Source organism: Astyanax mexicanus, chromosome 13 (genome assembly GCF_023375975.1).
Source record: "Astyanax mexicanus isolate ESR-SI-001 chromosome 13, AstMex3_surface, whole genome shotgun sequence".
Taxonomy (NCBI): Eukaryota; Metazoa; Chordata; class Actinopteri; order Characiformes; family Acestrorhamphidae; genus Astyanax; species Astyanax mexicanus.
In genome coordinates this window covers 7,536,668-7,562,927 of record NC_064420.1, presented here as the reverse complement: position 1 = coordinate 7,562,927, position 26,260 = coordinate 7,536,668, and the positions used below count along the sequence as shown (strand labels likewise).

At 38.1% G+C, this 26,260-nt stretch overlaps 2 protein-coding genes across 2 annotated transcripts; one reads left to right on the top strand and one right to left on the bottom strand.

Annotated features, from left to right (window-relative positions):
* Positions 1-116: 116 nt before the first annotated feature.
* abce1 (ATP-binding cassette, sub-family E (OABP), member 1) lies at positions 117-19,305 on the bottom strand. Its single transcript, XM_022677298.2, has 18 exons — positions 19,142-19,305; positions 16,020-16,175; positions 15,788-15,873; positions 15,098-15,195; positions 14,566-14,683; positions 11,853-11,990; positions 11,658-11,727; positions 11,471-11,567; positions 11,296-11,385; positions 9,952-10,073; positions 8,716-8,937; positions 8,562-8,621; positions 8,411-8,469; positions 6,525-6,635; positions 6,001-6,143; positions 2,997-3,119; positions 2,750-2,861; positions 117-664 (listed from the first exon to the last, which is right to left on the bottom strand). The coding sequence occupies exons 2-18, from the start codon at positions 16,120-16,122 to the stop codon at positions 617-619; spliced, it is 1,800 nt and encodes a 599-aa protein (XP_022533019.1). The 5' UTR covers positions 16,123-16,175; positions 19,142-19,305; the 3' UTR covers positions 117-616.
* A 1,968-nt stretch (positions 19,306-21,273) lies between these two features.
* anapc10 (anaphase promoting complex subunit 10) lies at positions 21,274-25,376 on the top strand. The gene is made up of 5 exons (XM_022677297.2): positions 21,274-21,404; positions 23,311-23,431; positions 23,860-23,950; positions 24,709-24,829; positions 24,929-25,376. The coding sequence occupies exons 2-5, from the start codon at positions 23,317-23,319 to the stop codon at positions 25,157-25,159; spliced, it is 558 nt and encodes a 185-aa protein (XP_022533018.1). The 5' UTR covers positions 21,274-21,404; positions 23,311-23,316; the 3' UTR covers positions 25,160-25,376.
* Positions 25,377-26,260: the final 884 nt, after the last annotated feature.

The window sequence follows — 26,260 nt, the reverse complement described above, 5'->3', positions numbered from 1 at the left end:
CTCGGTGTTCATCTATAATCACTGACAGGAATTGCAAAGCTATTCAAGGAGACATTTTAAATTCTGATGCCTTTTTAGACACGTAATACAAAATAGCACAAAAAGAAACAAGTACCTCTGGAGAAACTGGCTGTTTAATAAGCTGTATGATGTGATATAATGATTAAAATATTTTTATTTAGAATATACAGAGTTGATGTTTGGCTAGTTTCTCACCCTCTCCATTGCAGCACTTTGTGACCAGTAAAAACACATGAATTACTATTTTATTTTATAATTGGTCACCCAGAAACCAGTCTTTCTAGGTCCCTTCGATACATTTCTAAACAGCATCCTCTCCCCCACCCTCTTCAGCACCATCATCAGCTAAACCACCTCGGTCTCTCTGAGCACTGCTGAGGTGAAGGGGGTGAGGCAGAGGAGGATATTCAGAGCTACTGGAACTGGACCCGCTGTTCTGAACGGTGGAGTTGATGCGTCAGTCAGTGTTTATAAAGTAAACGCTCCCAGTGCTTCATCTTGTGAGCCAAGGTCATGCACTGGGAGAGAGAGAGAGAGAGGTGGCCCAGTGGAGAGGGACCACTGAGGGAATTTGATTATTTCTGGAATGGACCCTTCAGTCATCCAGGAAGAAGTAGTTGCCGCTTTTCTTTTGTTCCACGTCCTAAATGGAAAAGGAAGAGAAGGGAAAAGGATGGAATATGTGTTTGTATACAAGACCAATTCGAATTACATCTCAATACGCTTTTCTTATTAGATCACGTATTACGGAAAATATTTCATATATCTTTATTTAAAAAAAGGCTAATTATTAAAGTGCATCATATCTCAAGCATAGTTTGAACTGCCAAAGAAATACACAATACAGACTATAGAATATTTCGTGATTTACAGATTATAAGGCACACAGTATGTATAAGGTGCGCTATCAATCAATAAACGTCTATTTTTCATTCATACATAAGGCGCACCGGATGATGAGATGCATTTTAAGTCACAATAGTAAGGAACAAGGGTGTCGCCATGTTTTCCTTCTAATTCAGTAAGTAGGTCTCGCTGTTGGGGGAACCCAATTAAACAAAACTGTAATTCTTATTTAAAAAAACAACAAAAAAACATTTTCTATCCAAGTCAAATGAGCGCTGGATGTTAATCAACACAGATTTATCTCCTGAAAACTGTTTACTTGGATGAGTAAAGTGCTTCCGTTTTATTTACAGCAAGCTTAAAATTCCAGTATTTTAGCGCGGTTAGCAGTAAATGCTGTGCGACAGCGCTACACTGAGAAACCCAGGCACTATCAGCCAGCAGTTTGTCAGTCGTATCTTATTTTAACACAGTAAACACGCAGAGTACATTCCAAACTTCATTGAAACTCACTTATAACGCTGTACTTTAGCGGAGTGGTTTTACTGCTCCTTACAGCCTGACTGGTATAATTTATAGGCGCACCAGATTATAAAGTGCACTGTCGTTTTTTTTTTTTTTAAGGATTTCAAGTGTGCCTTATAGTCTGAAAAATACGGCATATACTAGGGATGCAACAGTTCTCTGTATTTTATCGAACCGTTCGCTTGGGCCTATTCGGTTCGATACACCCTGATGGATTGCGCACTAACAGAGCGAACGTATGTACGTTCTGCCGGTGCTGAATGCACAGCCCCGCAGGAACGCTCCCGCAGTGAAGCAGCACATGGCCGGGGGAGGAGCTGCTGAGCACGTGCGGGTGAAGACGCGCTTAGCACAGGGCAGAGAGTTAGAGCAGAGCTGTCCAGGTAGGCCAGTGAGTCTTTGCTCCACTAGGAAACGCAGTGTATTTTTATTTTTTTTCCCCCCTGCATGTGTGTTTCTCCCACCCCCCCGCCCAACCGCTGTTTTACCTCTCTACAGAAAAAAAGAACGCTTTAATTTGAGTTTGCTAATTTCCTGTTAAGAAAGTTTGTCCAGCTGTCTCTGTCTGGTTCTGGTGGTAAGCTGTCTCGCTGGTGACAAAACTTTAATGTTTTAATTGTGGTTATTGATTGAACACTGTTTTGTGTACTCTGTGGGCGATAGTAGAACTGCTTAGAATCCGGGGGAGACTTTTTTTTTGTATATACTTCTCTCGTGTGTCTCCCCACAACCATGCAGCAACCAATCAGATTTTTTTCTGAATTTCCAATTTTCAGCAAATCAGCTCTGAAGGCAGACTAGGCAGATTTCAGGGCTAATTAAACAAAACTTTCTCAGCTGCGTGATCATCGTGAGTGAACGCGAAAAAACGGAGAAAATGACATTTAAAGAAGCTCCGGCAGGTTATAAATCTGCTGTTTTGGCTTCAGTGTTGAGTTTGATAAACAAAGTAAAAGACAGTCAGCAGATAAAACACAGTGTGCGAGCATTTCTTTGCATGTTAATGCACTTTATTTAATTTGGCCTGATTTTGACAATGGTAGGAATAAGTGTTCCTTTTTTTTTTATAATACATTTTGTGATTTTAATTAATCTGTGCCTTTTTTCTATTTAATATTGGCTCTGCAAGTGTGAGTAGGAGCACCTGGTTGATTTGAAATAGAAAGGGCTAAAAACGTGCTGCATGTTGGAGCTAGATACTATTAATATATCGAAACCGAACCGAAACTGTGGCTCAAGAAACGTGTCCACACTGTACCGTTGCATCCCTAATATATACAGACAACTGGATGCAGACAGAGACACTTTACTCTCTCATTGATGCTGCCAGTAGGGAGTTTGTGTTTTGTGTGTGTACCTTAATGGAGTTGAGCTTGTTGATTCTTGGTCTGAAGTTGTTGGGGTCTCTCCTGAAGGTGATCTCCAGCTGTGCCAAGAATTTGTTCATGCCAGCTAACAGAGTCTGTGGTCTGTAAGACACAAATTATAAAGGAGGACAGGAATCAGCTGAATGTGTTAAATAATTGCTTATTAATCAAATGATCAGTCATGAATACTGCTTTATTTATTATTCTTATTAAATAATTATAAATAAAGTTCCTTACGTGTTGGCGGAGGTGGTTTTGGAGGGAATTCCGTCAAACACAATCACTCGGTCTGCCAAGTAGGTGGCCATGATGAAGTCGTGCTCCACCACGAATGCAGTTTTCTTTGCATGAAGAATGAATCTGCACAGGACAAAAATATATAGTTTAAAACAGCAGTTTAACACCACCTAAACATTAACAGTTTAAATCAGGGGTGTCCAAACTACGGCCCGCGGGCCATTTGCAGCCCGCGAGATATTTTAGAAATAGAATGAAAGTTGGCCCGCTGTTAAGCAGGTTTTTATAATGTGAGATTCAAAGATTGAATGCTAGGTGTCAGAAACGGGCCAAAGAGTCTAATAGCAGAGAGAGTGCGCATTTCTAGCGCAGAAAAACGGGCCAGAGTCTGAAAGTTGCAGTAATTAAGGAGTTTAATAGTAAGAGTCATCATGAAATTTAAAAATAGTTTGAAAAATCTTTTATAATTATAAGATTCTGTTACTGTTGCATTATAATCAAACAAGCCAAATAAGCCCTAAACACAGGTAACAAGGCAATAGCTAACCCAGTAATAAATCAGGGACATATGACCATAGCAGTACATTGAGTTACAGTGGTAAAAAACACTACAATATACGAGCTCTGGTGCATCAACTAACCACATCAGAGCAGATCATACTGATTTATAGGGCTGCATTGATTAGTAAACTTAGTCAGCCAAATATTGGTAATTTGTCTACTCCAAATTTCAGTGTAGACTAATGAATAAATGTGTAACAGCACCAGGGACAGAAATGCAGTTCGGGGACAGTTAATGGGCTCACTCACTGTTTATACTCTACTCTACTATAATATATTTCATTATTAAATAATCAGCTCATTCCACATTTAAGCATCTTCTGGGTATTTAAAGTGTATTTCAATTCCACATTAAGCTGTTTATTATTTTGAAGTGATAGAAATCTAGGAGGAGGAGCAGTACCCACAGCAGGGACGTAAAGGGACAGGACAGGACGGTAAAGGGAAAGGAGAGAGAGATAGACAGAGAGAGATAGACAGATATATAGAGAGATAGTGAAGGTGTGGTTATCTCTAATCACACCCTAGTGAAGGGTGTGATTAGAGATAACCACACCTTCAATAGATAGATAGATACTTTATTACTTTATATTCCATTGGGGAAATTTTGGGCATCCAGCAGCAGGTATACACAGTACACAAAAGTTACAAAAACAGGATAAGATTTTATACTTAAGTAACAGGGAGGTAAAGAAAAGGACAGGGTGGTAAAGTAACAGGGAGGTAATGGAACAGGGAGGTAAAGGAAAAGGGAGGTAAAGAAAAGGACAGGGTGGTAAAGTAACGGAGGTAAAGGAAAAGGACGGTGGTAAAGAAACAGGGAGGTAAAGTAACATGGTGGTAAAGTAACGGAGGTAAAGGAAAAGGACAGGGTGGTAAAGTAACAGGGTGGTAAAGAAAAGGACAGGGTGGTAAAGTAACATGGTGGTAAAGTAACAGGGAGGTAAAGGAAAAGGACAGGGTGGTAAAGTAACATGGTGGTAAAGTAACGGAGGTAAAGGAAAAGGACGGTGGTAAAGAAACAGGGAGGTAAAGTAACATGGTGGTAAAGTAACGGAGGTAAAGGAAAAGGACAGGGTGGTAAAGTAACAGGGTGGTAAAGAAAAGGACAGGGTGGTAAAGTAACAGGGAGGTAAAGGAACAGGGTGGTAAAGTAACAGGGAGGTAAAGGAACAGGGAGGTAAAGGAAAAGGACAGGGTGGTAAAGTAACAGGGAGGTAAAGGAAAAGGACAGGGTGGTAAAGTAACAGGGAGGTAAAGGAAAAGGACAGGGTGGTAAAGTAACAGGGAGGTAAAGGAAAAGGACAGGGTGGTAAAGTAACAGGGAGGTAAAGGAAAAGGACAGGGTGGTAAAGTAACAGGGAGGTAAAGGAAAAGGACAGGGTGGTAAAGTAACAGGGAGGTAAAGGAAAAGGACAGGGTGGTAAAGTAACAGGGAGGTAAAGGAAAAGGACAGGGTGGTAAAGTAACAGGGAGGTAAAGGAAAAGGACAGGGTGGTAAAGTAACAGGGAGGTAAAGGAAAAGGACAGGGTGGTAAAGTAACAGGGAGGTAAAGGAAAAGGACAGGGTGGTAAAGTAACAGGGAGGTAAAGGAAAAGGACAGGGTGGTAAAGTAACAGGGAGGTAAAGGAAAAGGACAGGGTGGTAAAGTAACAGGGAGGTAAAGGAAAAGGACAGGGTGGTAAAGTAACAGGGAGGTAAAGGAAAAGGACAGGGTGGTAAAGTAACAGGGAGGAAAAGGACAGGGTGGTAAAGTAACAGAGAGGTAAAGGAAAAGGACAGGGTGGTAAAGTAACAGGGAGGTAAAGGAAAAGGACAGGGCGGTAAAGTAACAGGGTTTTAAAGTAACAGGGAGGAAAAGGACAGGGTGGTAAAGTAACAGGGAGGTAAAGAAAAGGACAGGGTGGTAAAGTAACAGGGAGATAAAGGAAAAGGACTGGGTGGTAAAGTAACAGGGTGGTAAAGTAACAGGGTTTTAAAGTAACAGGGAGGAAAAGGACAGGGTGGTAAAGTAACAGGGAGGTAAAGGAAAGGGTGGTAAAGGAAAAGGAAAGGGTGGTAAAGTAACAGGGAGGTAATAGAAAAGGAGGTAAAGTAACAGGGTTTTAAAGTAACAGGGAGGAAAAGAACAGGGTGGTAAAGTAACAGGGAGGTAAAGGAGAAGAACAGGGTGTTAAAGTAACAGGGAGGAAAAGAACAGGGTGGTAAAGTAACAGGGTGTTAAAGTAACAGGGAGGTAAAGGAAAGCGACAGGGCAGTAAAGAGAAAAGACAGGGTGGTAAAAATACAGTCGGATGAAGCGAAAGGACAGGGTGGTATAGAGACAGGGAAAAGAGGTGTGTGAAATCACATCTGAGCATATTTAACCCCAGCCAGCCCACACACTATTCATAAGTCAAACACCTGAAGTATTTAATAAAAAGCATTATTTGGCGAGGTTACCTTTTGATGACTCTGGCTGCCATGAGACGCTGTTCGGAGTCCAGGTAGGCCGACGGCTCGTCAATCAGGTAAACATCAGCCGGCTTCCCCAAACACAGAGCCAACGCAACACGCTGCAACTCACCTCCAGACAAGTTCTGAACCTACACACATTACCATCACAAACACCATCAATCTCTATAAACACAGCAGCACGTTCACCATGTGGGATTAATACACTTCTGTACTTTCACCAGTTACTGCCAATGTATATTATTATAAATAAAACTTTACAAAATGTGTAGTTACTTATACATATCAGGGTGGTAAAGTAACTATAAATATCAGGATATTATATAGCTCAGTACTGGCATTGGTATTTGATGCAGAACAAGTGGCATCAATGCATCCCTGGATAGGCTGAACAAGCAGAGAAAGATTTGGGGAAAGAAAAAAAAATGCTAACAGTAAGCCTGTGACTTATGCATGCATTTTTGTGCGTGCGTGTGTGAGTGTGTGTTAGTGTGTGAGAGAGATCGACTTACGTCCTGGTCAATGATGCTCTCGATCTGCATGGGCTTCATGACATCGGTGACAAACTGGGGATGTGTATAAGCATCTCTGATCTTCTCATGAAGCAAAGCACGAACACTGCCCTGAAAAGCACATACACATATATCAGATCAGGAATCCTTACACCCACACCTCAAAAACAAAAAAACACGTCAAATGCGGTATATTTATATTTAAGATAAAGCTGATAAGGTTTGCAAAACTATTTCAAAATTTCCCCACAAGATTCTATTCCAAGAGAATTACCTTACAAATAATAAATGAATACATCACAATAATACACACTACATAAATATTTAAATTTTTATTTTAAGTAGTCAGTAAGTCAATAACTGGCTTTTGCTTTGCAACTAGAAAAATACTCACAAAATGTGATATATAATTCAAACTTAACACCACTGTATTGATTTCACATCGAGCTAATCATCTAGAAGAATCATAGCATTGCTCTGAAAGTGTTTGGACGCTGTCTTGTGGGCGCTGTGTTATACACTGCTTGCTTATTTCCACTACCACAATCCCAGAATACTCAAGTTAAAAGCATATCGTCAAGCATATAGTCAAAAAAAAAAAAAAAACACTTCGCCATTTTTGTCGATTTTTAGTTTACTACATAGTTTGAACAGACAAACTGTCCCTTACACTGTGCCAAAACTTCTTGATGAACGGACCAATAGAAATAGTTCAAAATGACCTAAAATAAACTCTCTATACCAGGGGTATTTTATTAGGATTCAGTTTGGTCCAGTTAGAGAAAATTTCACCAGGCCAAGGTCCGGACTGTCGCCATTTTTAACTTGTGTTATGATTCAGTATTATATACTGAAAAAGCCTAGCAGTTCTGTCCGTGTTTTATGTTAACAACTGAAAGACAAAAATTACACATACTAGAATATTTCAACAATATTTATTGTTTTAAATAGACCTGTCACAATAATTACATTATCAACCTATCATAAAATAAACACCCTGAATAATTTAACTTGGAGTCTATTAATATGAATCTGTATGTAAACTTTGTTCCAAAATGCTGTATTTATTCTATTTAACTTTATTTATATTGGATTTAGGCCTGCCTGTCATGATAATTATGAATGACAAAATCATACAATATATGGAGAAATGTTTGCTGAACTTGGCCAAAATATCATCATCTTTTTTTTTTTTTTTTTTAAAGAGTAGTTTTATTTTATTTAATATTATTACTGTATCAGACTTTATTTTGTGGGTAAAACTGATGTGGAGAGTTGCCAATGCTTTTTGTCCCCTGGGGGTTGCCTTAGTGTTGAGGTAGGGTTGTTTTGGGAGTAGATAGAGATAGAGAGAGAGAGAGAGAGAGAGAGAGAGAGAGACATTTTGCACTGTTGTCTCGGTTGTTTCTTCCAAGTAACACTGCAAGGTTACATTACTGTTAATATGTTTTATAAAGGTGGTATTTTAATTTCTTTTTCTGGTGCACACCATCTGTATTAGCTTTTCTCGATTTATTCTCCCACTTCTCACCGTCTGCTTCACCTGAGAGGCTCTGCGCTGTCGCATCTGCACAGATCTGATTGGCAGTGGAGTCCGGACCCGGACCGCGGTCCACCTATTAGTGAGCCCTGCTCTATACATTTCCTTCCATTGAAAGTTTACAAGTTTTTTTTCTCTCTCCTGTAAAATTGCTGTTTTGAAGAGAAGTGTTTTTCATTGGACAGCGACGATATATGCACAGAGAAATCTGGTATATGCAGCTGTATCAGATTTTTTTTTTAGACTTTACTTTGATTCGAGCAATGTATGGAGTATGCCATTTCCACGACTACTTAAATAATCAGAGTATATAAAGTGACTTAGTCTGAAAGTGATAAGGACTCACTTTAAACTTGGGGCTGATCTTCTGAGGTTTGTAGCTCACGTTCAGAATTGGCACTTCACCTACAACCAATCATAACACACACAAGCTCAGTCACTGATGCTCCTCAGGCTTCTAACACTGGTTCCTTAGTGTCTGTATGAGTAAATATTACCTCCTCCATCAGGTTTCAATCCACCTGCCAGCATTCTAATGAAGGTGGTCTTCCCAGTTCCTGCAGACAGAAACAATATAACTCTCTGATCCAGTTCTGTCTCAAAGACAGATTCTGACACATACAGTGTCAGACACTTCTCTACTTCTCTTACCGTTCTCTCCGAGCATCACCATGATCTCAGAGTCAGTGAACTCTCCCTCTGTGATGCTGAGGGTGAAGTCTCCCATGCGTTTGGTCATGTTGGGATACTGATAACGGCACATCTTCTTAACCTCTTCTTCAGCTGCTGTCTCCGCCACTTTAAACACCAGAGACGTCTCACGGAAACGCAGGTTCTCAGTCGGGACATAACCGTCCAGGAAGATGTTGATGCCTGCGTGGAGTTTGCAGGGTGTAAGACAGTGAGTGGATCTTAAAGCATACAAAATCACAGGCCTCAGGCACCTCAGCACATCGTTTAAAAGTATTTATCGCAGAAATAAGAGATGTTACTTTAAAATACAGAGAAAACTTTTGCGTTTCTTACTCTGAAGAAAGTAGTAAAAATCTTGTGAGCTAGGTTAAAGAACAAACTGTTTTAAATTCTTTAAGCAGAAATTCCATCTGCAGTAGGGCTGAGCGATATATCGAGATTTAAAAAAATAGATATATTTTCATATGCAGATTTACAGAAAACTTAAAATGCACTTTTTATTTTCTTTTTCTTAAGCATTTTAGATGCTCTTTTTCCAAAAGCGCAATGTAATTTTTTATACATATATCTCTTGTTTTAGGCTACTTTAAGTGGGAAAAAAGATTTAATTTAAAGAATTGTTTAATATATATGTTTATAATTAGTATAATTTGAAATTACTTTCAGTTGTTGATTATATAAAATGCTGCTAGAACTGCTAGGCTACTCTAAAATAATACAAAAGTACCAATATAAAATTTGGATCATGTAGCTTTGTCTTAAAAGTATCTTTTTGATATTTCCTTATGGGATGAAAAAAATATTGATATATATATATGTCGTATATCGCAATTCAGGAAAAAATAGAGATATAGTTTTCGATCCATATCGCCCAGCCCTAATCTGCAGCATACCTGATTTACTATCACTAAACTCCTTATCAAAGCCAGCTGCTGATATGCTGAGACCTATAATAATAATAATAATAATAGACTCCATGAGGAGAGCTGTGGATAGGAAGTTAATGTATGTAACAAAGCAGTGTGAAGTCACTTATATTTGCCTGAACATTATTTGCGATTACACCCATTAATGTTCACTGAGAAAATATAAAATTTAACAAGATAGGGAGCTTTCCATTTATTTTTATATCAGGTGCCTAAAACTTTTAATTTATATACTCTGAAATAGCATATGTATTTCAGAGTAAATTACCTTCTCGGACGCTGAAGGGCATGGTAACGACTCCGTAAGCGCTGGGCACGCCGTAGAGACAGCAGATAAAGTCAGACAGATAATCCAGGACACTCAGATCGTGCTCAACCACGATGATATACCTACACATAACAAAGGGATTAATATTACATTCAAGATGAAACATTGTATATATTATATAATTGATCTCTCTCACATTATATGTGGTTTCCCAATTTCCACACAAGTAGCTACTTCAGACGATTTACTTTTAATACAATTATGAAAGGACCTGATATTCTAACAAAAGTACAGAAGAAACTCTTGAAAGGTGTGGCAGAGTAGTATGAATATATATATATATATATATATATATATATATATATATATATATATATATATATATATATATATATATATATATATATATATATATATATATATATATATATTAAAAACCCTAGTGAACCCCAGTATATTTAAAAAGTGCTAAAATGAAACAACTTTTTTACACTTATTATACTTTAATTGTATAAAAATACTTACTCTTAAAACTCTTACTAAAATTGTGCTTAGTGTACTTAACTTTACTAAAATTGAACTTTTTTTAAATATACTTAAGTAACATTTACACATACTACATGTATGTAACTCCATATTTTAAATATGCTTACAGTAAATTTATAATACATTTAATGAGTATTACAACTGTATCACTATTACACTGAGTTTATTAGGTATGTATTAAGATTTAACATTAAATATATGTGATCTATTTACATACAAAAGTACAAACAGTACAAAAATGCTTCTTGTTCCTGTCTTCTTTTTTTAAGTAGCACATTTCTAGTATACTCCGTTAGGTATAAATATATATATTTCAATATACTGTACTACAATTTTTAGCATGTTACAAATTTCCCTATTTTTTGTTAAATGTTGTAATTTAATTTACTTTCTAAAACATAACATGATACATTTTACTTTAAGTGAACTTCTGTAACAGTTGTTTTTAACACATTTTGCTAAAAATGTACAAGAGTATATTTGGAAATTTAGAAGTATACTGAATTACATTAAACTAAAAATGTACCTCATAGCAGTCTGTTTTCACTTTTTTAAAATACACTATATTGTACTTTTTAAAAAGTGTGATCGAAATTATGATGAAAGCATAATATTAATGTACTTTTAATAATTATTTTAAGTAAGTACATAAATGTTAGTATATTAACAGCATACTTTGACATTTCTCAATATGTTTTAAGTACAATTAAGTTTGTTTTTTTCTCACTGAGGAACGAATGTGCAAAAATTTGGAGGTTATTTTAAGGCCTTACAGGTGTAGCAGTGTGTGGTAGCTACCTGTCGGGTGAGATGAGGGATCGGATGGTGATGGCAGCCCTCAGTCTCTGCTTCACATCGAGGTAACTGGACGGCTCGTCAAACATGAAACTAGGGAAAGAAAACGGCCACAGTTAAAACACAAGAGTCAAATCTACACTTTACTACACTTTACAAGAGGAGCCAAAGAACTAACATGTCTGCTCTCTGGATGCACACGACTGCACAGGCGAATCTCTGCAGCTCTCCTCCTGATAGGTCCTCCACGTTACGATCTCGCAGGTGCAGCAAATCTGACCAATCACAGAACAGACACAGACACAATCAACACAGACCCACTACACACTGAGCATCTCAAAGCTGAACAAACACACAAAACTCACCAAGCTGCTCACACACCAGCTCCTCCGTCTTAGTGTCGTCCTTTCTGCCCAGGATGGCCCCTACTGACCCCTGCAGGCAAAATGAAAACATTACAGCTCATTAGGAAACCAGGCACATCAGATAGATGTTCAGCAAATCTTTAAAAGCAATGGCTGATGTTCAGGGAATCCATCTGAGAGTGGATATATTTTTACCTTCACGGTTTTGGGGATCTGGTCGACGTATTGTGGCTTCACGATGGCCTTCAGGTCGTCCTCCAGGATCTTGGTGAAATAGTTCTGCAGCTCGGATCCTCTAAAATAGGCCAGAATCTCCTGCCAGTCTGGAGGAGCCTAGAAAGCCCAGCCAATAATAGACACAACAAAAGATCAGCCACAGAGGACAAGGGGTGAGGGGGGTTTAAAAAAAATAAAAATAAAATCTACTAGATACTTTACAGATTTAATGCATTTGGATTGGTCGGTCATGTACTCTTCTGTTGTAAAAGATACTCTCATTTTGTATTATTTGCAAATTGTTCTATACAAAATCCTTATACATTGTACAGTTTCATGTGCAGCATGCATATACAACTCAAAGACCCATCGTATTTCATGAAAAACAAGAAAAATAATTTTACCAAAAGAACACCTTTAAAACATCAGTGTAGACATGGGCAATAACAGTAAAATGACACATCTAAACTGATCATAGCAGGCCTATATCTTACCAAAAATTAATAATAAACAAACCTAGTTTAACAAAAAGATGCTGACAAAGTTTGATGATAAAATGTGTTACTACACTCTGAGCTGAGGTGTTTGTCAGCTCAAGCCATTCCATACGCTGATCTGCATTTATACCTATTTATCCTGTAAACAGTATTTCATACTGTAATCAAAGAGCATGCCATACAACCTTCATTTTAAACATAATTTATTTTTAAATAAACACATTTGTCCAATATCCGGATGTCGGGGAAACGTGTTTGCTGGGATTTATAAATAGTGTAAAATGCTTTTTCAGCTTTGAAACAAATCAGTTTAAATCCTGCCTAGTTTCTAGGCACAACACTTGGTACTAGAGCTGGGCGATATGGCCCAAAAAAAAAAAACTTTGAATTTTTATTTATTTTTTAAAAACCCAATTTTCGATATAAATCGTTTTTTCCCCCCTACTAAAAAGGAAGAGGGAGGGGGGGGGGGGGGAGAGAGACAGAGAGAGAGACAGAAAGAAAGAAAGAGAGACAGAAAGAAAGAGAGAGAGAAAGAAAGAAAGAGAGAGAGAAAGAAAGAAAGAGAGAGAGAAAGAAAGAAAGAGAGAGAGAGAGAGAGAGAAAGAAAGAAAGAGAGAGAGAGAGAGAAAGAAAGAAAGAGAGAGAGAAAGAAAGAAAGAAAGAGAGAGAGAAAGAAAGAAAGAAAGAAAGAAAGACGGGGGGTGTGCGCGGGAGGGAGGGGTGGACGGTTGTGCGCGTGGGAGAGAGGGGCGGTGCTAAGCCTGTAGTAGAGAAGCCCACAGGGGAGCGTCCGTGGTAAAAAATTAAAACTCTGAGAAAATCGATTTTCATAAAAACATACCGTCACCAACTGTAAATTCGAATTAATCGATAAAATCGATTAATCGCCCAGCTCTACTTGGTACTGTAGTCTGCTGAAGCCAAACAGCATTTTCCAATCACTGTGCGATTTTAAGTTCAGTTACAGTACAAGCTGAGACTCCAGTCTGACCGCTCTGCACAACGCAAGTGACAAAAGCAACACAGGGGTTGGAACTCATTCAATTTCAGTGAGAATCAAGAGACACCCAGCAGCATTCAGCAACGTAAGCATGAGTGACGAAAACATAGCAAATCCAGCAACGCAGTCAAGATGAGTACTGTTCAACTTTATGCAAAACAGTGACACGTGGAGGCAACTACCAATCAGGTTGGTGAACATGACTGCGGTGTGGGCGACGCAGAGTGTTTTTTTTTTTTTTTTTTTTTTAGCACATGAGGTGAGAACTCAGGGTGAGTAGGACACCATGCAGCTTAAGAGCTAAAACAAAGTTACATGATGTACCTGCAAACAGTCTTTTTTTCTCCCTTTTTTTATTTTTAACACACCATTTTTTATCAGATAAACAGAAACAGACTACATGTAGAGGAAATACCTATGACTTTTCCAGGTGAACCCTAAATCCCGTAGAAATACTTCTGGATTGTTTATGCATAGTGTGTAGGGGGGTCACGATTCCCTAATCCTCGATTTGATTTTATTTCCGATTTTAGGGTCACGATTCGATTCGAGATTCTCTCTTTTTTTTTTTTTTTTACAGCAGAGAGGCCTATGCCAGTTTTAGATTAGTCTATGGTCATTCATTGGTTTGATTCATTTACAATATCTTATTTAATATATAAGTGATGCAAAGTGATACACGTGATACAATCTGTAATACACCACATTAGGCACTAATGGTCAAATTTAAATAATTTAATTTAGATATATTTGTAATGCCATCTAGTGGCCTTTTTTGGTAGCAGCAGTGTGCACTATGAAAACAGCAATGAGAAACATAAAATAAATAATAAAATAATAATAATAATAAATAAATAATAAATAAAATAATAGAACAATTAGAGCCTTATCAAACTGAACTCTATTCTACTATAACAGTTAAACATAAAAAGATGCTCCTTAAGGTACCAAAACTATTAACATATTTGAGGCTAGACAAAACATCTGTTATTTTTATATTTTCAAGATTTTCTTTAAAAAGATGAGAATGTCCACATTCGCTCATGCTCTTTGAGCTACAATGTGCTGCGCCATTTGCGAGAGGGATCGTCGATCCTCTTTTTGACTTTGATGCTCGAGACCATGACATGATTTCAATCGATTTCGATGAAATATCGAAATCGTGACACCCCTAATAGTGTGTAAGACTTACATCGAATTTGCCCAGGTTTGGTTTCTGTTTCCCAGCCAGGATTTTCAGAGCGGTGGATTTCCCAATTCCGTTAGTGCCCACCAACCCCAACACTTCTCCAGGACGTGGAATGGGCAACCTGCCATTGTTACATAGACACAGATTTACACTCACAGATTTACACAAATATACCTGGGGTTTACATTTTCTTTTTAACACCTGACAGTAGGTGTTCTGACCTGCCACACCTTCGGAAATTAATTTTAAAAGCTATTACTTAGCGCTAAATAACTATTTAAATACACGCTATTGAAGTATACAATAATCGCTACGTAACTAAGAAGTCACTGAGGGTGAGGAACAAACATGCAGCCCACAAACAGGCCTGCAGCTTTAAGAAAAAATGTAGGTTAAAAAGATTAGTTAAAAGGATGACTGTACAGTAATCTATCTGGACTGGGCAACATTAGTAGATTCTGGCACTTCTGAGTCACACTATTATAGCCTTGAGTAATATTATAATTATGTATTATTATTATGTTTAAATATGTACCTGTGCAGTTTGAAGGAGTTGGCGCAGTATCTGTGCGTGGTCTCCTTCTCCAGATTGCTTGGTAGGTTTACAATCGACAGAGCACCAAACGGACATTTCTGAATTGAAAAAGAAATACATACAAAAATACAATTATTTCCTGCTTATTAACTGTTTCACTACAATAATCTAAACCTCGTTATTTGAATTGTATTTACAGTATATACAGTGCTGCACCCACAATTATATTTTAGAGCATTTCTCTCAGCAGTAAGAGTTTACAACAGTAAGATCACACTAGAACAGGTAAATTTATGCATAAATTAAAGTAATATTTTCTTATTCCTAAAAACATTTATTAATATCTTGTGAGTAAATATCTTGGTTCCAAAATAATAGACCCCCATGAGTAGATAAGCATTTGACCATGTGTAGTGCATGCATGCATGTAAACTGCAATAAATAAATAAATAAATAATAAAATTACACAATAACAGGCTTAAACTGTACAGTAAACAGCCAAACATAGGAAATAGACTAAATAATATATTTTTATCCTTTCATAAATAACATTAACACAAACTACATAATAAGGAACATCCTTACCTTTAAATCCAATTTTCAAACTAAACTTTTGCCACTGCATTGTATTGTAAGTAGAATATAATATATATTATAATTATATGTGCTCACAGTAACTGGTCAGATTACCTTGATGCAGATACCACAGCCGATACAGAGAGACTCCGAGATCCACACAATCTTACTCTGCGGCGTGACTTCAATACACAGCTTACCTGAGGGCACACAAACACGCACACACACACATAAGCACACGACAGTGTTCAATAGATAAGTGTAACTAGGTATCAATGGTACCTACTGCCCTTTTAGTTAGCATTAGCTAGCAGTAGTTAGTGTGCGCGTTTGTGAAATCTCTTACCCATCCGCACCACAGGGCAGCTTTTCTTGCACTCCTGTCTGCATTTCTTAGGCTTGCACTTGTCGTGGTTGACGATAGCGATCCTCGTGTTTTTGTCAGCCATTGTGCTGGTGAACAGGCAGACGATGAGACTGCTGTACACAGGAAAGAGGAGGACTACATTGAAGACAAGGGGAAAGAAAGAAGACTCTGTTATTAGGGGTCACAACATTTAAATTCAAGACAAAACACTGACATAACTTTATTTTAGAATAACAATACAGCAATAAAACAAATGTTCATTATTATTAGTATAACAGTTTCAAACATTTAACAGAAAAAAAAACTTAACTAAACATTAATATTTAACAAGACTTTTGTTTAAAATACTACTATGATATTTTGTATAACGTAGTATAATATATATATTATACTACGTTATACAAAATATCATAGTAGTATTTTAAACAAAATAAGTCTTGTTAAATATTAATGTTTAGTTAAGTGTTAATGTTTACGTCAAGCAAATACTATATGGCACACTCCTACTAACTATTACACAGTTTGCTGATTACTGTCAACCAAACACGTGTGAAATATCCCAATATCCTGTTCATTGCAATCCAGCATCTGGCAGCATTAGATATGGCTTATCTGCAGGGACGGGTCTGGAGCCAAAATCAGCCTAAAACGTCTGACATTTTAAGTGTCTGAGCATCAGCTGGAGAACCACTGCTCTAAGATTAAAATACTGAAGCTCCAAGAAAAGAGGGTGAGAACCAGTAAAGCAGTCTAGAAACAACACAAAACAAACACAATAAAAAAAAGGTAATTTCCTGAAGGAAACAGAATGGTTGTCCAGCCAAAATATGAGGAACGAGGACTGATGAGATAAATAGGAGAGTGTGGGTCAAAACAGCTCAGTACAAGCAGTTTGATGGCTGCTGGGCTATTGTAACAAACACTGAACATAAATAAGTTAAACTAGCAGAAAGGATTAGGATTTGGTAGTGGATAAAAACGAAGGCATGAAAAGAAAACGACAAAGAGACGAGTGCAGGTTTATAAAAAAAAAAAAAAAAAAAAAAACATTACAGTCTTCTCAGGCACCTGTCATGAGATAGTGTTGTATCCAGTATGGTGTGTATCAATGGAGTCAAACTACAGTAGATGGGTGAGAACTTTTGCACCCAATTTACTCTTAATAGCTTTTATAACAAAACCTACGAAGCTGTGAACAAACCCACATCACAGGCCAAACTAGTTAGAACAGTCTCAATAATCCAGAAAACTGAGATGCGTGTCAAATTTGGAAGGAAAATAAAAGGAAGACTAAGATGAAAAGGATGAAAAAGAAGGGTTTTCAGCTTTTTTTTTTTTTTAATCAGTATATGCTTAAGTATCACCATTTGATTAGGAGCATGTATTCCATTTAGGTATAGAATAATGCTGACTTGCCCATTATACACCTAATTCACAGGTCAGTGTCCCCCCTAGTTGTGGAGCAGATGTTACTAATTTCCATCCACTGTAGTTGATGTTCGAGTTTCTAACCAGTTCATTCAAACATTCAAAAAGTACACCACATATACACAACACCTTTACAGGCCCTCACCAGTGGTCAAGTGACAAGGCTAACAAAGTCCTATAGGGTCAGTAGGTTTGTCGTAGCTGAATGGAGTGAATGAAGTAGCTGAGTTGCTGTAAATTGGGAGCCCAGCTGGCACATGGTCAAAGTTAGAAAAGCAACTGGGGGCTCAGGGCATCCATGTTAACATCTCACTATGGGGGATTCACACACTATATCCCCCTTTACTCACTCATCAAAATCAGTAAACTCAGGTGTCCTATCACTTTGATGGCTACAGGTGTATAAAACCAAGCATCTAAGCATGCAAACCTCTACAAACATATGTGAAAGAATGGAAAGCTCCCATTCATCTCAGGGAATTCTAGCATTATACTGAAATAGGATTCAGAGAGGAGTTATAGAGGAGTATGGGTTTGGTGATACCCAGGACAACAATACTTGTGTGACTGCAGTATTCTGAGTGCACAGGTTGGTGGAGGGGGGATTATGGTGTGGTGTTCTTCAAGAGTTGGGCTCAGCTCCTTGAAATGATCCAGTGAAAGGAACTCTTAATGCTTCAGCAGACCAAGAGATTTTGGACGATTTCATGCTCCCAACTTGGCAAGAACAGTTTCAGATCTGCTCCTTCCTGTCCAAACATGACTGCACACCAATGCACAAAGCAAACTCCGTAAACACATGGATTTCTTTTGGTTTTGAAGAACTTGACTGGCCTGTCTGACCTGGCCTCAGCCTGATAAAACAGCTTAGTGATGAATTAGAGTAGAGACGGTGAGTCAGGCCTGCTCCAAAATCAGTGTCATAAATTCATTTCTGAAAGAAACACACTCCTAAACCTTGTGAAAAGCCTTCCTAGAAGTGTTGGATTGGTCATAGCTGCTGTCCCTTTGCTATTAAACCCTATAACTTAAGATTGGAAGATTGAGATGTGATTTAAGTTCATATTCATGTGAATATGAAGGCAGGGGAGTGAATCCTTTAGCAGTAATAGTGTGTAAATAAGCCCTTATGGAGCTAAACTGTGTGCTGAAGGCAGAAACCGGTAAAATATGAAGGCAAGGACTCCGAGCTCAGAAGCTCAGGGCTGGGAAGCACTGATAATAAGATAACCAACGCAGCATTAGTTATTTAATCTGTGAAGCAGAGAAGTGGAAAAGGCAGGAGAGGCTACACAATGGAGATAAAGGAGAAGATTAATAGTAATATGGCGATATGCGGTGATTATTATTATTAGCTGCAGTGTGGATGTGGGAAAGCCGCAGATGCCACATATGCACGGGCTGAGAGGTTTAGGAAAACAGCGTTAATAAACAGTTTCTCTATAAGACTGGAGGCTGTGTGTGTATAAGTGTGTGTGTGTGTGTATAGAGGTTTGTGTGTGTGTGAAGCAGCGGGCTGTGTACAATAGTGTAATAGTTATATTAGAGCTGCTGCTGGTGGAGCCGCGGGAAGCGGGGCCTGGTGCGCGTGGTTCAGAAGAGCTGAATCTGAAGCTGCTGTTTATAAACCCGCTATAAACCCTGTATAAACTCTCACTCAGCGCTGCACTCACCGCTCCGCAGGCCGCTCGGCTCCGGTCAGCGCGGTTGTTCTGCGTGTAGAGAGGCTGTGAAAAGCGGTTGAAGGCGGGCGGAGACCCGCGCGCTTGGACGGTGGAGCCGATGGGAAGATGGCGCCACAGCCCGCTACTCTACAGCACGCGACCGGAGCTCTGCTTCTCCTTCTGCCCGCAGTTCTCGCGGCATCAGCCCCGCTACAGCTACATCACCCCCCCCTACCGATCCGGAGTAGAACAACACCAGCGCACAGCGTAATGCTGTCCATACACTGCATAAAAAACTAAAGTCTGACACCCTCGCACATCTAAAGACAAGACACAGACTTTTTACTTTTTACAGATTACTCACAGGCTAAGATTTTACAAAGACTGGAGGTCACTATTTGCAAGACTGCAACTAAAGTTAGATTCTTTCTGAGATTATTTCCCCATCATGCTTCGGGTGTATTTTACATACAATACATATTACACATTAAGTTACAAATAATGTATATATCAATAGTGTGATTTATTTGAGAATCACAACTTTTGTCCCCACCAACAGGTTATTTTTCTGCCACAACTGTTTGTTCTTGATATTTTTTTAATAGAATACATATTTTGTCTATAAGTTTCTTCTCCCCCCCCCTTTCTTTGCAACTGCCTTGTATAGTCGAGAATCACAGTTTCACTGCTATACAGTTGCCTGACCGCAACTCGACTGCAGCTCGACTCTTGTTATTTTATCCTGACACTGGAAATTTGTCTGCAACAAAGAAATTACTTTATTTGACCACATGGAGAGATTTCTAATAAATTAAATTGTAAAGATATGTAAATATTATACACACAAAATTTAATTTGCAAAAAAATAGTCCCATTTAAAAAAAAAATTACAAATAAGAAATTCATTGATACTTTAAAGTTTTTCAATTTTACATAAATCGCACAATTATATATTATATATATACGTATATACATTCACGTTAATTTCTTAACTAAAGTAATTTTTCAATGATATTCTACTTTTTTGGAGATGCACTAGTTTTAATGTAAAAAGCCGCCCGCAAGACTCTCAAACCACGTGTGGCGTTTTTTTTGTCTCCATTTAGACGGGTATTTTTTATGGACCTGGCAACCCGGGAGCCGGAAGCGAAGGAGTGACGCAACCAGAGCGCGGCCCAGCCGGGCAGCTGGGCCAGAGAGTGTATAGAGCGGAGATTACCCACTCGAGACTCCGGCTTTATCGCTCCGGAGCGAGTCCAATATAAATGGGTTTATATGCAGCAACTGAGCAAAAGTTTACTAATGTTTAATCGTGCTAAACAGAAAATGATCAGTATAAAAAAACAGAACGATATCAAATGTTTCTGCACGGCAGACATGTAATAAATAAAGTTTTTAAAACATTGTGCTTCAGCATCAGTTCAACAACCATTCAGCCCATAGTTACGGTGGCCCAGAAAGCCCAACGCAGTGCAAATTGAAAAGCGCTGCAAAAGCACAAAACACATCCATCAAAATTACAACACAGGCGCAGCAAATAGAAAAACGCGCTGCAAATAGAAAAACGCGCTGCAAAAAGAAAAACACGCTGCAAATAGAACCACAACACAACAGAAGTTAGTCACAACACAACGGAATTTTCCCGGGGGACCTTAAAAGATGCTGTACCAGCTGTATACAAAGGACCATAAGTGGCAAACAAGCTTCTGAAAAGTAAGTTATGTTTATTACCTGTGATTACCACGGTTGTGTGCATATATATGTGTACATATATATAGCTGGTACAGTATATTTTAAGGTCCCCCGGGAAAATTCCGTTGTGTTGTGACTCACTTCCGTTGTGTTGTGGTTGTATTTGCAGTGTTGCTGTTACTGCTTGTTTCCTATTTCGATTTATCATTATATCCATTTGTATAACTAATAAAAAAAAAGTAAAAAAATTAATCTGCTTTTTTTAGCAGGATAGATAAAATTGACTTCTAAAATTAAAGGAATATCTACGACTATTAGTTATTTTTAATTAAAGTTTTTAGCAGATTAAATCTATTTACCCCATTCACTGGGGACTCACTCACGCCTCCCTCTAGCGGTACGGAGTACTTGTATGATGTATCGGGGAGATTTGAGGTGGGCAGTCTCGCTACAGAGCGGCTGTGGCAGGGCGGGCTGTGTTTGAGTGTGTTGGTGTGTGTGAGAGTAGGCGAAGGCGCTGCAGGGTGAAACAGGGTTTATTTAGTGAGTAGAAATGCTCTGCTGATCGGAGGTAAATCAGGTAAGCAGTATGAGAGTAAAGAGCGGGTAAATCTCGCTCTGTTTATTATTATCTGCTGCTGTAAGTCTGCAGTGTTACAGATAAACAGAGCTCAGACTCCCGCAGGCCGCGCTGTTACACTGATACACAGATATTCAGGCTTTATTTCTCTACAGCTAAGTACTGAACTACAGTGAAATTAAACCACTTTATTCAGTAAAAATAAATAGGAAATTGTATGATTAGGTTTTTACTAAATCTTTTGTTTGTGTTAGGTTTAAATCACTGTGGCTAGGTATTTGTATGTCAGTGCCAGTCTGTTATTTAGTGTATGTAATGTAATGGCAATAAAATGTTGCAGATCTCAGTCAGTGTAACTTTAATCCTTAATAGTGTAACTCTATTTCAAAATAAAAATGGTGTAAATCTTGATTTCATTCATTTTGTCAATTAAGTAAAACAGTCTGAATTGTACTAAATCTTTAGTCAATGTACTGTATTTTGTATCAATGAACGTCTATTTTCTGGTCTATTTTCATACATAAGGCACATTATGCGACACTAGTAAGGAACAGCAGTATCCCCATGTTTTCCTTCTAATTCAGCAGGTCTCACTGCTGTGTGAAATAAAAAGCTAAGCTAAGTAAACAAAAACATTTTCTTTTAACGTTGAACAATGTTTGTCTTATGTTAATCTACACAGATTTCTCTCCTAAAACTGTTTGTGTGAGTAAAGCACTTCCATTTATTTACAGTAAACCTAGTTTTCCAGATTTCCACTAAGTCTGGGTGCAGCAGCATTAGCATTAGCAGCGAACAACTAGCAGTTCTTCCCATGTAGCTTGTTTCAAACACACAGACTACAGTCTGATGTACTTACCTCTGAAAAGCGAAAGAGCTAGCACCTAGTGCGGTTAGCGGCTAATGCTAATGCTACTCCAGCAGTGCTAGCCAGGATTAACAGCAGGCTACAGGCCGACAATCATTCCTGTCAAGATTCGGATTTAAAAATGTTAAAATAACAAATTTTCCGCTGCCCGTTTCGAGCCTCCCATCAGACCAACCGAGGTTCAGTATCATAGTATCATAATATAGTATGTAGCTATTAATATTATTATATTCATTGTTATATTATATATTATTATATAGTACTTTTTATTTTAATGGTATTTTGTTGTGATCAATGGTATTTTCTTGTCAGAAGAAGTATGTATGATATTATACATATGTACATAGTATGTATGAGTATGTATCATCATAGTATGGAGTTTTTTTTTTGGCAGGAATGCCCTCTCCTTGCTTCCATTCGTCTCTCTGAAATCCAGGGTTGTTCCAGGGTTGTTCCCGCTGTCTGCACTAATCTCGCGAGATATTAGTGTCATTTCAGTTTGGAGAGGCACAGGAATTGTTTTTTTAATTATATATTACAAAAATAATACAGGAAAATTATGGGACAAAATCTTAATACGAGATGACTGCGGGAAAGAGGGGTAAAATACGGAAGTTTCCCTACCAAAACGGGATACTTGACAGGTATGCCAAAAATTCTCATCTCTGCTGGAGAACTAAACTGAAACGTCTGTATAATGCTGTACTTCAGCACTTCATACATAAGGCCCACCAGATTTTAAGTGTGCCTTATAGTGCAAAAAATTCGGTATCTGATTTTTCTATTTTGTGGCATCCTGTAACAACAGTAAGTTTGATTATATCCTTAGATTTTTGTTACAAGGTGATTTAGATTGTGAGGGGCAGAAATGAAAAGCTAGAAAAGTTTTCTGTAGTCAGTGGAAAAATATTTTTTTTTTTTTGGCACCACATGTGATATTATGTAATTTATTTAGAAACTAAAATGAAATAATGAACGTTACACTGAGCGGTCAGCCCTGTTTGCCTGTATCGTTTACCTGCAGCTCTTATTTCTCAGGTCACCATGGCGACTGCTGCCAAAACGCCTCCAGGTGCTGACCCGAAGCAGCTGGAGCGCACCGGGACGGTCCGGGAGATCGGGGCGCAGGCGGTGTGGTCACTGTCCTCCTGCAAACCTGGTGTGGGACTGAGTACCTGTTTTTTTTTACCTGCTTATTCTCCCAGTCTCACCTGAGTGTGTTTTGATCTTAAAGTAGAGATGCTAAGTGTGAAGGGAATGTGCTGTACAGATACAGGAGGCTTCCTCTCTGCACTGTTTCTTCTTAAAATCTTAAGTGTGCTCATAAAGACCCAAGCCTGGGATTTATTTCAACCCCCAGGTGTTATATATATATATATATATATATATATATATATATATCCATTATTCCATTAATCCATTAATCCATTATTCCTGGTATAATTCTTCAGTATTTTTTATCCTCTTCAGTAGCACTGATGCTATGAAGTGTTATTTATGATTATATGTTATGTTTTTCACTGCTCCTAGATTCTCTTGTTATCTCAGTTCCTCTCTCTCTCTGTCTCTTTTTGTGTGTGTTGATAGGGTTTGGAGTTGATCAGCTGAGGGATGATAATCTGGAGACCTACTGGCAATCAGACGGCTCTCAGCCTCACCTAGTCAATATACAGTTCAGGTAAAGCTCAGAACATCCCATTACATCTGTGTTACCCCTACTGCTAAAGAGGCCATATCAAAAAAAGTACAAGAGAATACCAAACAGAACTCGCTTTACTGTAAGAGTTACTTTAAGAGTTATTATATACCATTAATTACACACTCCAGCAGTAATAACAGCCTGTTTTAAAACTTACTGCTATGGCACCAATGTTTACATATTATATGCATATAATACAGTGGCTTGTAAAAGTGTTCATACCTCTTGATTTTTTTTTTTTTTTTACATTTTGTCACCTTAAAATCACAAACTTAAATATATTTACTTGAGATATATAAGTGATAGTTACTTGAGCTTTTAAGTGAGGGCCAAATAAAGTAGCAAATTCAACAGTCTGAACCTTAAGGACAATCTTTCCATCTGCATTTCTCATTTTTTTTACACTGGTAATTACATTTTTTTAATTCAGCTAAAAGACAGTTAAATAATAATCTGTAAAAAAGATATAATAGAACCAACATATTTTACTATAAACTAAATTCCACTGTGATGATCTTATATATATTGATTCTTATAAAAATCATGTAAATAATTATATAAAAGTAGCGTGAGTGAGTTAAAGCATGTGTGCGATGTAATATTGTTTATATAACCTGAAACTATATATGTTACATGATGCATGTTAATGTCTATGGCTGGGAACATGGGGAATGTTAATTCAATTTGATCAGCAGAATTAGTTGGTATCTTAGCGCTGTTCTTTCTGTCTGCATCAGGAGGAAAACCACAGTGAAGATGCTGTGCATTTACGCTGATTATAAATCTGATGAGAGCTACACCCCCAGCAAGATCTCAGTCAGGGTGGGAAACAACTTCCACAATCTGCTGGAGATCAGGGTAAGTTCAGAACCCTTAAATCTTCAAATGTTGGCTCTAGAAGATATCTGTAGACGTTTTGGTAAACTGTATGTGTGTGTGTGTTGGGGCTGAGAGCAGCAGCTGGAGATGGTCGAGCCCAGTGGTTGGATCCACATCCCTCTTTTGGACCTGGTCAACAACCCCATCAGGACGTTCATGATCCAGATCGCTGTGCTGGCCAACCACCAGAATGGGCGTGACACGCACATGCGCCAGATCAAAGTCTACACGCCTGTGGAGGAGAGCTCCATCGGCAAGTTTCCGAGGTGCACCACCGTGGACTTCATGATGTACCGCACCATCAGGTGACCAGAGCTGAGGGCCCTCACACACAGCGTGAAATGTGGATTCCAGTGTGGGAATGACATCTCCTGGACTGATGTTCGTTCTGGACTCTGATCCTGTATGGTCCTTCTGAAACTGAGGAACACAGTGCAAAATAACTTAGAAGCTGTTTTTTGTTTGGAGGAATGATGATCAAAGTGAATTATTTGTACAGATAATAAAGTTGTTTTGTTACAAATGACCAGACTGGCTTAGAGTTGTCTTATCTATACTTTATGAATAAATTAAAAGAAAAAAGAATAATTTGTACTGCTTTTGCTGGAGTATCTGTCTTCAGCAAAGGCTTTCTGTAAGATTTTGGTAGGGCATTGCTGTAAGGATTTAATTCATTGACAAGAGCATTTCTGGTGTCCGGATGTTAGATGATGATAATTCAAAAGTACCAGCCTAAAGTAATGGACTAAGCTCCGTCATTCCAGAGAACACAGTTGCACTGCTCCAGTACTGGGGGCTTTTTACCCCTCTAGCCAACAACTGTTTATGTTCATCTGCTCTGGAGTATTCTATGTCGTCTATTGGTCTATTGGAGCTGACGTTTCAGCTTGGCCGCCATTTTGAAGTTGGCAACCATGCGCCCCCAGTGGATTTATTTACACTGAGAAAGGAGTTTAATAATAATAAACCTATAATATTCACGACTCTTCCAATTTTTTACCAGATTTACACACGGTTTGGTTTGTTACAAACAGCAGAGATGTGGTAATGATTCAGGACGCTGTGACACATTACAAATACGTGCTTTCATGCTTAAATACTTTATATTATGCTCTTTAACAAAGACAGACATATGGTATGGCATATTAATAATAAGTGCATAAATTAACTAATTATTTAATATATATATTTATGTGTGTGTGTTTGCGTGTGTATATGTACATATAAATATATAAATAGTTAATTTATACACTTATTAATATGCCATACCATATGTCTGTCTTTCTTAAAGAGCATAATATAAAGTATTTCAGCTCGTATTTGTAACATGTGACAGCGTCCTGAATCATTACTACATCTCTGCTGTTTGTAACAAATCAAACGCTGTGAATCGGGGTAAAAATTGGTGGC

What these genes read in the sequence shown, in the direction of transcription:
- abce1 (XM_022677298.2), bottom strand. Translation starts at nt 16,122, where the DNA reads ATGGCTGACAAAAACACGAGGATCGCTATCGTCAACCACGACAAGTGC. An exon ending in AGATCCCCAAAACCGTGAAG is followed by an intron (nt 11,728 to 11,852) that starts GTAAAAATATAT and finishes TTTTGCCTGCAG; the next exon opens with GGGTCAGTAGGGGCCATCCT. An exon ending in GGTGATGCTCGGAGAGAACG is followed by an intron (nt 8,622 to 8,715) that starts GTAAGAGAAGTA and finishes TTCTGTCTGCAG; the next exon opens with GAACTGGGAAGACCACCTTC.
- anapc10 (XM_022677297.2), top strand. Translation starts at nt 23,317, where the DNA reads ATGGCGACTGCTGCCAAAACGCCTCCAGGTGCTGACCCGAAGCAGCTG. An exon ending in CTAGTCAATATACAGTTCAG is followed by an intron (nt 23,951 to 24,708) that starts GTAAAGCTCAGA and finishes TGTCTGCATCAG; the next exon opens with GAGGAAAACCACAGTGAAGA. An exon ending in ACAATCTGCTGGAGATCAGG is followed by an intron (nt 24,830 to 24,928) that starts GTAAGTTCAGAA and finishes GGCTGAGAGCAG; the next exon opens with CAGCTGGAGATGGTCGAGCC.